At 48.2% G+C, this 12,058-nt stretch overlaps 1 protein-coding gene across 3 annotated transcripts in view; it reads left to right on the top strand.

Moving 5' to 3' along the window:
- Positions 1 to 12,058, top strand: part of WDFY4 (WDFY family member 4) — a 267,773-nt gene that overhangs the window by 107,037 nt on the left and 148,678 nt on the right. For all 3 annotated transcript variants that reach the window (XM_032837856.1, XM_032837848.1, XM_032837867.1), the window contains exons 25-30: positions 1,506 to 1,579; positions 3,824 to 3,985; positions 4,592 to 4,683; positions 6,385 to 6,484; positions 8,781 to 8,986; positions 9,816 to 9,985. In XM_032837856.1, coding sequence (XP_032693747.1) covers positions 1,506 to 1,579; positions 3,824 to 3,985; positions 4,592 to 4,683; positions 6,385 to 6,484; positions 8,781 to 8,986; positions 9,816 to 9,985 — 804 coding nt within the window. The remainder of the gene's footprint in view (positions 1 to 1,505; positions 1,580 to 3,823; positions 3,986 to 4,591; positions 4,684 to 6,384; positions 6,485 to 8,780; positions 8,987 to 9,815; positions 9,986 to 12,058) is intronic.

Genomic DNA, 12,058 nt, shown 5'->3' with positions numbered 1-12,058 from the left:
CTCCTATGGGCTTGCATGTTGGGGTGCCATTCTTGCCTACCCCCATCCATACTGGGGCCTCATCAGCCCACACCAGCTCTCCCAAATGGCCGCTGCCCTCCTCTGTATGTGCCAGGCAGTGGCTGAGCACACAGGAGCTGGGAATCTGTTAGTGGGCTTCTGGCTTAAGAGCAAACCACTTATTTTACTTTGATTTACTTTACATTCACTCTTTTAAAAAATTTTGTGGGTCCTTATTAAGTGCCCTTTGTGTGGCATGTGTGGGGACTAGAGAGGGGTGGTCCCTGCCTTCACGGGCCTCCTCAGAAACGTGGGTCCTTTGAGGTTCTTTTGCTCTCACTCTCACGTAAGAGGATGGAGCCACGGTCACCTGCTTGATTCAAGTGAGGTCGATTATTAACCCTGCTGTTCTTCCTCTAGAGGAGATGTCTGGGGAGAGCGCAGAGAGGAGGCAAGAGGGTGGGCTCGATGGTCAGTCAGACCAGACTTGGAAGCCAGGCTCTGCCAGTTAGAAACTGTGGGGTGCCTGGCAAGTTTCCGAGTCTCTCTGAGCCTCACTCTTCGTAGCTACTACGTGCAGACAATGATAGCATTTTAGGACTTCTCAGGGCACTTCCTGCCTCTAGGAAACAGTCTCTTTTATAAGTGTGAGCTCTTTGAGCTGCCCTGTGAGTGCACTCTTACAATCCCACGTCAGAACCTTCTCCATTCTTGGCCCTAGGAAGTGTCAGGATTTGGAAATAAGAAAGGGTAGTGCTGCCTCAAGGGGAGCAGACTGGAGACATGAAGGCACGCCATCCACTCTGCCCCGGCCGGACGGTCAGCAGCTGCATTTTGTTCACTGGAAATGGAAACAACCTGAGCAATAAAGTTCACTCTAGGAATCTGAGTGCATTCCCTTTGGTGTGCAGCTCGCAGTGGGTCGTGAGGGTTTCATGGAGGTGGGAGCTGAAGAAGGTGATACGTGTACAACTTGGGTGGGTGGTCACAAACCACTCTGGTAGCATCTGGTAGCATCTGTCTGGAAGCATCAAACCAGACAGGCAAGACTCAGCTTCTGATTCCAGTCCTACCACTTGCTGGTGGTGAGAGGGACCTGTCCCTCAGTGGGTCTGTCTCAGCCTCTGTTTCCTCATCTCTAACTTGGGAAGACTGACACTTGCCTTCCAGGCTCCAGTGAGGGTGAGCTGTACCTGGCGAGAGGGGCTGCAGGGCTGAGGGCCAGGCACAGGGTACAGCAGGTGTCCTTGGTTCCCATCCAGACTTGCACTGAAGCACTGGGCAACAGCAGAGATAGGGACGAGAGGAACCATGTCTGAGCTTTCCCCTGGGAAAGGCAGCCTCTAAGTTGTAGGTGTTGGGAGAGCTGCACTGATTCCTGAGCTGCTAAATGGTGTTAGTGGTTTCAAGCCTAAGGAGACCAGGTGCAGGGCCATACATGCGTACCCTGGCCAGAGTCCCTTCCCACATGCGTCTTGGTTTCACTGTGTGCTTGTTGTCTCCAGCTCTGGACAAACACCGCGGACAGCCTGGAGCTCTCCCTCTTTTCCCACCTTGCAGAAATCCTTCGATCACCAAGGTAGGCCCGGTTTTGGCAGGGTCGGGGCTAGAACTAATGGCTTCATGCTGAGACGGGGAACTGAGGGGGCAGGACAGGCTAGGAGCTCAGCAGCCACGGCCTTCTCCCATTTCCAGAGCACTGAGATCCCGGAGGGCAGCACGTCTGTCTCAGTCCATGTGGGCTGCTGTAACAGAATATGATAGGCAGGATGGTGTATAAACAACAGAGACTGATTTCTCTAAGTTCCAGGGACTGGAAATCTAACATCAAGGCCCTGGCAGACTTTTGTGTCTGGTGAGGGTCCTGCTTCCTGGTTAAGAGCAGTCTTCTCACTATAATGTCACCTGGTGGGAGGGGTGAGGGAGTTCCCGGGATCTGTTTTATAAAGGCACTAATCCCATCACAAGGGGCCCACTATCATGACCTGTTTACCTCCCCAAGACCATGCCTCCAAATACTATCACATCGACAGTTTGGTTTCAACGTATGAATTTTGGGGGGATGCAGACATTCAGTCTGTGGCAATGTCCTTCCCACTGGCTCATGGATGTAAGGCATGGATTTGGGCCCCAGGAGGGGACTCTCCAGCTCTAACTAGCACACTCTCAGGGGCTCAACAAACAGAAACACTTCTCTGTGTCCCATTTACCTCCCAACCTATTTTCCCTCTAATGGACTCTTCTGAGTCACTTTCAGATTGTTCAGGGCTCTTTTGGTTGCAAGTGGTAGAAATACGACTCAAACCAACTTATGGAGGGAAGGAAGGGAAGCAAAAAGGAAAGGAGGAGGGAGGGCAAAACGAAGGTTGAGAAAGGGGATTTTATTGGCTCATAGGTTGGGAGGGGGCAGATCTTCACACGTGTCTGGGTGGCGTTCACGCTGGTTCATCTGAGACCTGTCACCCGTCTTGTCCAAACTTATCTTCCGCGCTGGCATCGTGTGGGCAGATGGCACGATGGCCTCCGGGCAGCTCCTCAGAGCATATCCTCGGCCCACAGAGGTAGCACAGAGGGCTTCTTTTTTCCTTCTTGGTCTCAGCAATAGGATGGGGTCTCAGTGGGCCATCTTGGGTCCCATGGCCTGGCCGGAGCATGACTTCACCTCTGGAAAGGATGGAGGGGAGTTAGAACATGGTAGGTCCCCAAAGAAAACCAGGGACTGGGATCAGAATAAAGGAGAAGGGAGGCAGGAAATCCACCCTCACAACCCAACTCTTTCCTTACCTGTCAGGCCGGTCACCCCCACGGCCACCTGCCTCCTCACAGAGGGCTGTTTCAGCTTATCAGTAGTGCCTTCGATGTTTTGAATAGATTTGTGACCCTCTTTTCACTCAGCCACTCACTGGGTATCTGCAGCAAACCCGTTCCATTTCATACCCAGTTCTTAGCGCTGGAAGTTTCAGAACCACAGGACAGTCCTGTGGAGAAGGAATACAGACAAATGGGCTGCTCAGTGCTGTGCTAAGAAAGCACCAAACACAGCGGGAGCCTCCAGGAGTGCACATTCTCCCTGGCAAGCGGATGCATACAGACCACGTGCAGAATGGGTCTGGTGCTGCCCCTGTGTGTATCGGGGATGTGGAGCCTGTCAGAGTTCATGCTATCAGTCCTGAAAAGACAGCTCCAGAAGGAGCCACTCACCCCACTTCCTGCTCCTTCATCTTTCTTTTTCCCTTTCCCACTTTCTTTCTTTACTGGTTTCTACAAGATGGACATTTATCCTGGGAGCTGTTTTCTTTGGGGGGAGTCGAATTTACTGGAAATTGAATTTGTGATTATTCTAAGAAGGAGGGCGCAGATGCTTGAATTCTGTCTTTCTCCCCTTTGACTCTCAGTGGCGTTCATCCACTTTGTGGTTTGGGGTGAGCAGGAAGAGCACACACCCAGACAGGCTCGCCCAGGGCTCCGCACTGTTGGGAAGTGCTCCGCGGTCACTCGCGAGTCTGCTGTCTTCCTTCTGAGTTTTCTGAGACCGGCATTAGTTTCCCCCGAGGCTTAGAACTTAAAAGTCAATAACTGGGGTTGTCTTTGAAGGCAGTTTCCGGGGGTGGAAGGGCACGGGAGGCTCATCCCTGAGCAGCTCTGGCACTTGGCAGACACATATTCAATGGGTGTCTGACAGCATTTTGATGAGTTGCCAAGAGAGCACTGGAGTCAGAGGGCCACAGAGCAAGCCCAGCCTAGGAAACCTTTTCAGCAGAAACACAGCAAATTTGGTTCATTCCAGTAAAAGCTTTTACTGCCTCTACTCCTGGGCTCACAGGGAAGGACCCCGGAATGCTGAGGTTGCTCACCAGGCCCAGCTTATACCCAAGCTCGTCTTCCTCTTCAATGAGCCGGGCCTCACCTTCTCCAAGATCCCCACCATCATTGCCATCTTGGGCTGTCAGCTGAGGGGCCACTTCAGCATCCAGGACTTGCTCAGGTACTGTGCCAGGCTTCCCAGGGGGACGGGCAGGGGTTTGGGACTATTTCACAAGGGAATATAGGCCCCAGTTCTTTCCTGACCGCACTCAACCCAGCAACATTACCCTTCAGTGTAGTGGCAGATTCCATTTCCTTAGAACCTTCTAGAAGTTCTGTTCAGGGCAGAGAGTTGAGGAAAGGGGCGGGTCTGCTAGACTCCCAGCAGGGCTATGTGCTCACTGCTCCCTGGTGCTCAGACACACTTATTACACCAATGATTCGAGAATTTCCATGAGCACAGTCATCCTCATCAGCCATCGACCCAACAGGTCTGCTTTTTGCAGATTTCCCAAAGGACAGTCCCAGCTGACCTGGTATTTAGCCCTTCCCTTCCTCATCACTATCTGTTCCGTTGATCTGGCAGAGCCAGAGCCAACTGCTCTGATGAATCCGGACAGATTTTAGAGGTCTATGGATACACTGCATTGATCACAGAATAACATGATTCCCCTCATACCCTCCCTTGAAACTGATTTGGGTGGATCTGTGCACAAAACTTGTATATGTGTTGAGCAAGCATGGGTTGAGCTCACCATTCAAAGTATCCTTCTCTCTCTGCATTAAGAATTGGACTGTTTGTTGTGTACACCCTCAAGCCTTCTTCGGTGAACGAGAGGCAGATCTGCGTGGATGGGGGCCTGGACTCCTCGGTGCCTGGTGAGAAGACCTTTCTCAGATACCAGTCTGAAGGCAGAGAATGAGCCTTATGGCACCCCTTGAGAGCCACCTCTCATGGGGCCATTTTGTAGAGGGAAGGGTTGAGTCACAGGAAGGGGAAGATACCCACAACTGAGCAGTTGTTCCCAAGTACGGGCTTGTGAGGTCATAGTTTTTATGAGTAGGGTTGCAATCACATCAAATTGCGTATTCTTCCTTCACAACCTGGAATGGCTTCCAAGACCTCTAGGATAAAACTCGGTTCACTATAGGCCAACAGGTGGAATCCTTCATGATCCAGTTCCTGCCTACCTTCTTGGTTGAATCTCTCCTACCCTTGCTCCCCTGATGAGCCCCAACTTCAGCGCTCTGAAGGCCCTACACATCCTAGTGTATGATGATCTGCCCTCCAGCCATGCTTTGTGCTGTTCCCTTGGCAGAAATGCTTCCCCTGTTCACCCCAGTCCCTCCTTCACCCACTGGAGGCAGAAATGCCTCCCTGGTCCCATCAAGCCAGTTAAGTCACCTCCTTTGCTTATAAAACTGTTGGGCTTACTCTATTGCACACGTTTGTGATTTGTTTCTTTAAGGCTCTCTCCTCCCAACCAGGCACAGAACAAGAGCTATGTCATGCTGCTTCTGCTAGAGGAGGTGTGAAGGGAATAGTCACTGACCACTTTGTCCTGGGCCCTCCAGATCTATGCTGTCCAACATGGAAGCCTCTAGCCACATGTGGCCACTTAAATTTATTTTAATTGGTAGAAGTTAAATACAATTAAAAGTTCAGTTCCTCGGTCACAGTAGTGACATTCCAAGTACTCGCTAATCACATGAGGCTAGTGGTTACTGTATCAGACAGGGGAGATATAAAACATTCTTTTTTTTTTTCCCCAAAAGATTCTATTGGAAAGTGTTACTCGATCTAGAAAAATCTCTTTTCCTTAGGTCAAACCCGAATAGTAGGAATTACTATTCCCATTTTCTAGATGAGGAAATGGAGGCTCAGGGAGATTAAGACCTTTGGGGACAGAATCCAAGTAGAGAGAAATCAGACCCTACTTCTCCAAGCTGCCTCATCAGTCCTATTTCTGCAGCATGGTTTGTGTGCCCTGAATTGGTTTGTAAAATAACTGGCTAACCAAGGGAGTGAATGAATGATGGGTAATGGGACAAAAGTAAGCTTATTTAGTCACCCCTCCTTCTTACATGGACTTCATTCTGGACTCTGCAATTCAAGCTTTGTCTTTAGTGAGACATCGGCATGCTGAAGGCCTAGCTTGGAAAAGCATCGAGAAGAGGAATTGAGATTGAGTACTAAAAATCTCCACCACTCTGTTCCCAGTGCCTCCTGTAATGCCCAGCATGTAGTAGGTGGTCAAGAAATGTTGCAGTCTATGATAATGGGAAAAAACCATTTTTCTACTAGAAGATAAATTTGACCTAATTTTTAGGATTTTTTTGGGGGGTGGTGATGGGAAGCATCAAAACCATCTTCAGTTAAAGGGAACTTTAGGAACCTTTCCTGAAATTCTTTTTAAGCATCGCATAGAACTCTAGACTCAAATGCTAAAATTTTGAGTTTCATCTATGACTAAATTCCTGAGTGAACTAAGTGTTTGGTGAATACGATTGCTTGCTGCGGCAAATATTATGTCTCTTTCCATCCGTTTTCTCTCAAATATGAATTTCCTTTTTTTGTAGCTGGAAGCCAAACATCTGGAAAGACAATCTGGCTCAGAAACCAGTTGCTGGAGATGCTGTTCAGTGTAATATCTTCCTCCCAACTTCATCTGTCCTCTGAGTAAGTAGCTCCAGGAAGAGCAATTTGGCCTGAGCTTGCCTCATACAGGGTGCAGTATTAAAACCTTTTCTTAATGAAAAGTTTAGCATCTCCGAGTCGGTTTTCTGCAGTGTGTTTCCTGCACCAGTCAGAAAGAAAATTATATTCTCTCCACTCAATAAAGCAGACCTTGCCCTGAGATATTCTGATGCAAATGTGCAATGGGCATGAGTAACTCAGAACAGATTTGGTATAATGAGAATAAGCTCTTTTTGTCACCATTGCTATAGTGTAATTGTTATTGTTTTGGCAGTTGTGACAAGTACTGATTTTGATGTCCTGTACTTGGCAGACAATAGAATGGAGAAATGGTTAGCCTAAATAACATCTATCAAGGAAAAGGCTTGCCAAATTCTTCTGCTATTTACTGTCAGTTTTTTAGTTATTTTTCCAAGTTGGAAAAAGAAGTATCTGCCTTCAATTAACTTTCAAAACAATGTGTAACCATAAAATCCCATTAACTCTCTCCCCCGACTGCCTGCTTTATGTCTAACTCTGGAGTCATTCGTTCAACAACTATTTGTTGAGTACCTACTGTGTGCCAGACACTGTTCCTCACTCTGAGAGTGCAGTGATGAGGAAGTCAGTCCAGATCCTTGCTGCCACTGAGTTGACATTTTCATGTGTATGTATTTGGGGGACGTAGGAATGGGATAGGGAATCACCCTTCAGTAAAATAGCCTTGCAGGTAATGCTTAAAAGGTCTGCATTCCTAGAATCTAAGCATGGTAGAACTAGAAGTTGCCCTGGAGGTGAGCTAGTCCAACTCTTTCCTTTTTTATCTTTTTGAATGAGAATGTAGTGTAGTGCTTAAGCACTGGGACTCTGATCTCTAGACCTTCTGGGTTCAAAGCCCAGCTCTGCCTCCAGAGACCCTGGGGAGGTTAGTTAAGCCTTCCATGCCCTCTTTTGCTCATATATCTGAGGATAAAATCAGTGCCTGCTAAAGAGGGAAGTTAATATGTTGCTAGCCCTAAGCACAGTATCTGGGATACTCTAAATATTACATAAGCTAACTGCCATGACCATCATAATCTCAACATCGTTATCCTCACCATCATCATCACCACCATCACCACCATCATTTTATCATCACCACCACCATCATCATCACCGCCATCATTATCATTATCATTACCACTATTATCACCACTACCACCATCATCACCACTATCATCATCACCATCATCATCATCATTACCATCATTATCATCACCACCATCATCATCATCACCATCATCATCACCACCATCACCCTCGTTATTATTATCTTTCCCACCATCATCACCAACACCATCATTATCATCATCATTACTACCATCATCATCACCACCATCATCAACATCAAGAAAAATGACCATAGCTCATCAAGAGCCCTGCTAATCATCCAGTTAGTCAAAAGAGGCAGGATAGAAGAGAGGACAGTTTCTTGACTCCTAGTCTGGTGGCCACAGCCTCGCTCCCTATTCTGGCAGCTGGCACTGACAACATTGCCCAGTAAAGATTGATCCTACTCTGGTTCCCTGGAGGCAGAGTCCTTTGCTGAGCCGTTACCCCTGAGGTTTGGTTGCCTACCTCCCTATCCTCCAGTCCCTTCTAGCAAGTTTGCATTCTCCAAACTCATCATTTTAAGATTTTTATTTTTATTTATTTATTTGACAGAGAGAGAGAGAGGGAGAGAGAGAAAGTGAGCACAAGCAGGGAGAACAGAGAGGTAGTGAGCAGCAGACTCCCTGCTGAGCCGGGAGCCCAATGTGGGACTCGATCCCAGAACCCTGGGATCATGACCTGAGCCGAAGGCAGACGCTTAACCATCTGAGCCACCTAGGTGCCCCTTAAACTCATCATTTTAAAATTCATTTTTGAATGTGACACTTAAACATGTATTTTGCTTAAATTGATAAGTATGCATAAATATTGACTATTCCATTGAGATTAATTTTGACCTGTGTATTTGAAAAGGGAGTTAACCAACCATTATGTGTTTTATGTGACTGTATTAATGTAATTAGATGAGTGGCTAGTCAGACCCGGTAAGTATGAGTACTAGTGGAGTAGGGCTTTTACAGCAACCTTGCCAGCATTTTATTTTACCATCCTTTAAAAATATAACATGTACTTCACTAAGTAATATCCAGGTTAACCTTAATTTGCCTCTCCTCGGTGACAAGTGAGGCTGGACATTATTTGTATTTTTTGGACGTGATCTTTGCTGACAAACTAAGAGATAATTTACTGCATTTCTTGAACCCTGCAGGACAAAGGAAGAGATGTTTCTGAGCCTGGGGCCTGACTGGTTCCTGCTCCTCGTGCAGGGCCACGTGCATCCCAGCACCACCGTGCTAGGGTTGAAACTGTTGCTGCACTTTCTGGCAAGCCCCTCCCTCCGCGGGCGATTTAAAGATGGCCTGTGTGCGGGATCCTGGGTGGAGCGCAGCTTGGAGGGTGTGGACATTGTGATAGGTAAGTGTGTGGCCTTCTCCAGGAGGTGGGACATCACCTCATCCTGGCCTGCGAGTGAGGACCTGCCAGGCTCCTTCCTGCTTGGGGCCTTCACAGCTCTTGCAGTAGGATCACCTTGACCCCTGACCCCCATAAGCCCCAGTCGCCTCCTACTTCCTGGTCAGGATCCTCTTTTGTCCTCACTACTTTCCAGATGCTGGGGGCTTCCTTCCATTCCTCAAAAGTTCCTTAGCCTTTTTCCTCTTCCTGAGATGTTTCCCCCAGCTCACAACACCGGGAAGGCTCTCCTGGCTGGTGCGGTTCCATCTTCCAGTCTCAGTTCAAATGTCGCTTCCTCCAGGAGAGGAGGGTTCCACCTGAATTAGGGCACCTCTGTTATACTCTCTTTGTCCTATTGCTTTTTTTTTTTTTTTTTTATGGTTCTTGTCACAATTCACAAGCGTCTATTTGGGTATTTAATTCCTTAATGTCCCTCCCTCTCGCTACATTCTAAGTACTTGGTGAGGGTCTGGGGTTCTGTATATTTTGTTGAAAGCTATGTCCCTATTGTTTTGTATAAAGTTGCGCTACTGCCTCAAAGGTAGTAGGCACCAAATAAGTATCTGTTTTGGAGTAAACGAATGAAGGAATGAATGTGTATGTCAGGAATAGGAAAAGGAACTCTTTTGAATACTTTCTTATGCCCATGTACATATGACATATATTTCTATCTGGCATTTCTGTGGGATGGGTAGGTGGCAGGGAACTCCTTAGCCCAATCCCCACCTTGACCAGAAGCAATAGCAGTTGTTCTCAATTAGATTTTGTGCCCCTTCCACCTGATCAACAGATAACCTGAAGAGCCAGGCCCCCACGCCTGACCAGAGCCCCAGCCTGCTTCCTGGGTTCCGCGTCCTGAAGGACTTTCTGGGCCACCATGTGCATATTCCGGAAGTCTACCTCATTGTGTCCACCTTCTTTCTGCAGACGCCACTTACAGAGCTGACGGATGGGCCCAAAGTAGGTTCTTGGAGTGCCCCCGGGATGGAGTGACCCACCTGCTTTTATGATCCCATGTGACCAAGGCACTTCCCTAAGATTCTCTACCCCTGCCTCCGTCCACATCCTCCAACTCGTGTTGCATTTGACCCACTTCCTTGCCTCGCACTCCTACCCCCTAGGCTAGTTCTTCAGATCCCCTGAGCTCCTGGGCCTCTGCCTCCCATCCTCCCTGCCAGCAGGTCTGGGTTTTAAGCCTTTCTCCTTCTGGGCATGGCTAGAGAAGTCACATGATGATGGGGGTGACACGGGGAAGTGAATGCTGCCACCGCAGAATTAGAGCCTCGGGTTATGCCTTCTGAAAAAGCATGTCTCTTTACCTTAGCCGCATCCCTCAGTTCCCCTGCATTTTAGTGTCAGCCCTATATGCTCTCAAGTCTTCCGCCCCAAAGCTGCCCTGTGCTCAGATGACTTACCTCACAGTGGGAGTGGAGGATCCTGGAGGGGCATTGCCTTGACACCCCACTTTCTACCACCTATTTATGCCATGACCCTCTTCATCACCTTCTCTCTATTGTCGCTGGCAAAGGCTGATGGATTCCTTCCACCCCTTTCCTGAGTGACCTCACCAGGGGTTGACCCTTTCTCCTGTATTTTCAGCACCTCCCTTTCTATGGACTCTTTCCTCATAGACCATAAATACGTGAACTGTGTCTCCACCTAAATGCAGAAGCTGACCCTTTGACACCCACTCTTGACCAACTGCTGTCTTACTTATCCTCCTCCTGTCCTCCTTTAGCCAAATTTCTCCAGAGAGGATCCTGCACTCACTAGGTATAGCTTCTCACCAAACAGCCCCTCACTCATTCCATTGCACCACATCCAAGGCTTCATGAGCTCCCCTGATGGATGGGGTTCTGACTCCACAGCCGGCATCAAGACCCTCTGTGACTGGGGGCCTCACTTGTCTCTCCAACCCACTATGTTCGCTTGCCCACCCTTTGTCCTGTGAACCTCCTTAGTCATCTCTCCAATAAGACCAGCTGCTGTGTGCTTGCCTCCCCTGTGCCTTTAACGAGCTCTTACTCCCATGTCACCTGCCTGGTGAGGGGGTGGATGGACTCTCAGCACTCAGCTCAGATTCCGCCTCCTGCTTCGATCCCTAGGCAAGGGGACTCATTCGCTCCCATGTGCCTTAGCACCTTCCCCTTAATGGCACTGACACAGTTATTTATAAATAAATTTATTGTCTAAAGAAGGATCTCATACTATGCATTTGTACAGACCCTACTTCTTACTCACCTTCCTGGGTGCCTGACAAATAGCAGATTCAGAAAATTGTTTCTCAGTCTCAGCTGAGTTGAGTTAAACTGCCCTGAATTGAAAGTGGGGGAGGGGCTTGGCTCTGTAAACTGAAGGCTAGAAAATCCACCTCTCTTGACATCCTTATATTTGACCTATTTAACCTTGATATATGCTAATAGTATTAGAGATCACACTTCAAAATAAAATTCTTAATATGCTGTGCTAAATTCACCAAAACCGTGTATTTCTGTTTCTTTGGGAATGTCTCATAGGGAACAAATACCTCCTCAATGTCAGGACCCGTGATAGATGTTTTACATATTTTATTTCGCTTGATATTTATAACCATCCCATGGGGAAGAGAATGTAATTTTCATTTTACAGAGGAGGAAAGTGAGTTGCCAAGAGGCTTCATAGCTTGCATAAGCCCAGCTTTTAAAGAGGCAAAGTCAGATTGCCCTGCTGGCCAAGCCCCGCGTTCCCTCTGCTACACTCGGCACCTTCCCCAAAGCCTTTGAACTCCTCATATGTCCTCTCTAGTCTCACTTACAAAAATTCATGACAGTTGACTGGGATTGCAAACCAAATGGAAGAGCTGAAGTCAAGGTGAATCACTGGTGGGTCTGCAGCATCTTCTCGGAGCCGTGTACTTCCCCTTATGCACCACCGAGTGGGCTGACGTTCTCTACGCGGACCAGCCACCTAGGCTGTCTGTACAGCTACTCTGCTGTTTGCCTTTCCCACTCAGGCCCCCTGGGAAACACGGTGTGCTGGCTGGAAAGCCGGTCC

The sequence above is a fragment of the Lontra canadensis genome, unplaced genomic scaffold (assembly GCF_010015895.1).
Source record: "Lontra canadensis isolate GAN:19392208 unplaced genomic scaffold, GSC_riverotter_1.0 scaffold3, whole genome shotgun sequence".
In the NCBI taxonomy this organism is placed as follows: Eukaryota; Metazoa; Chordata; class Mammalia; order Carnivora; family Mustelidae; genus Lontra; species Lontra canadensis.
This window is presented reverse-complemented; position numbering and strand designations above follow the sequence as displayed.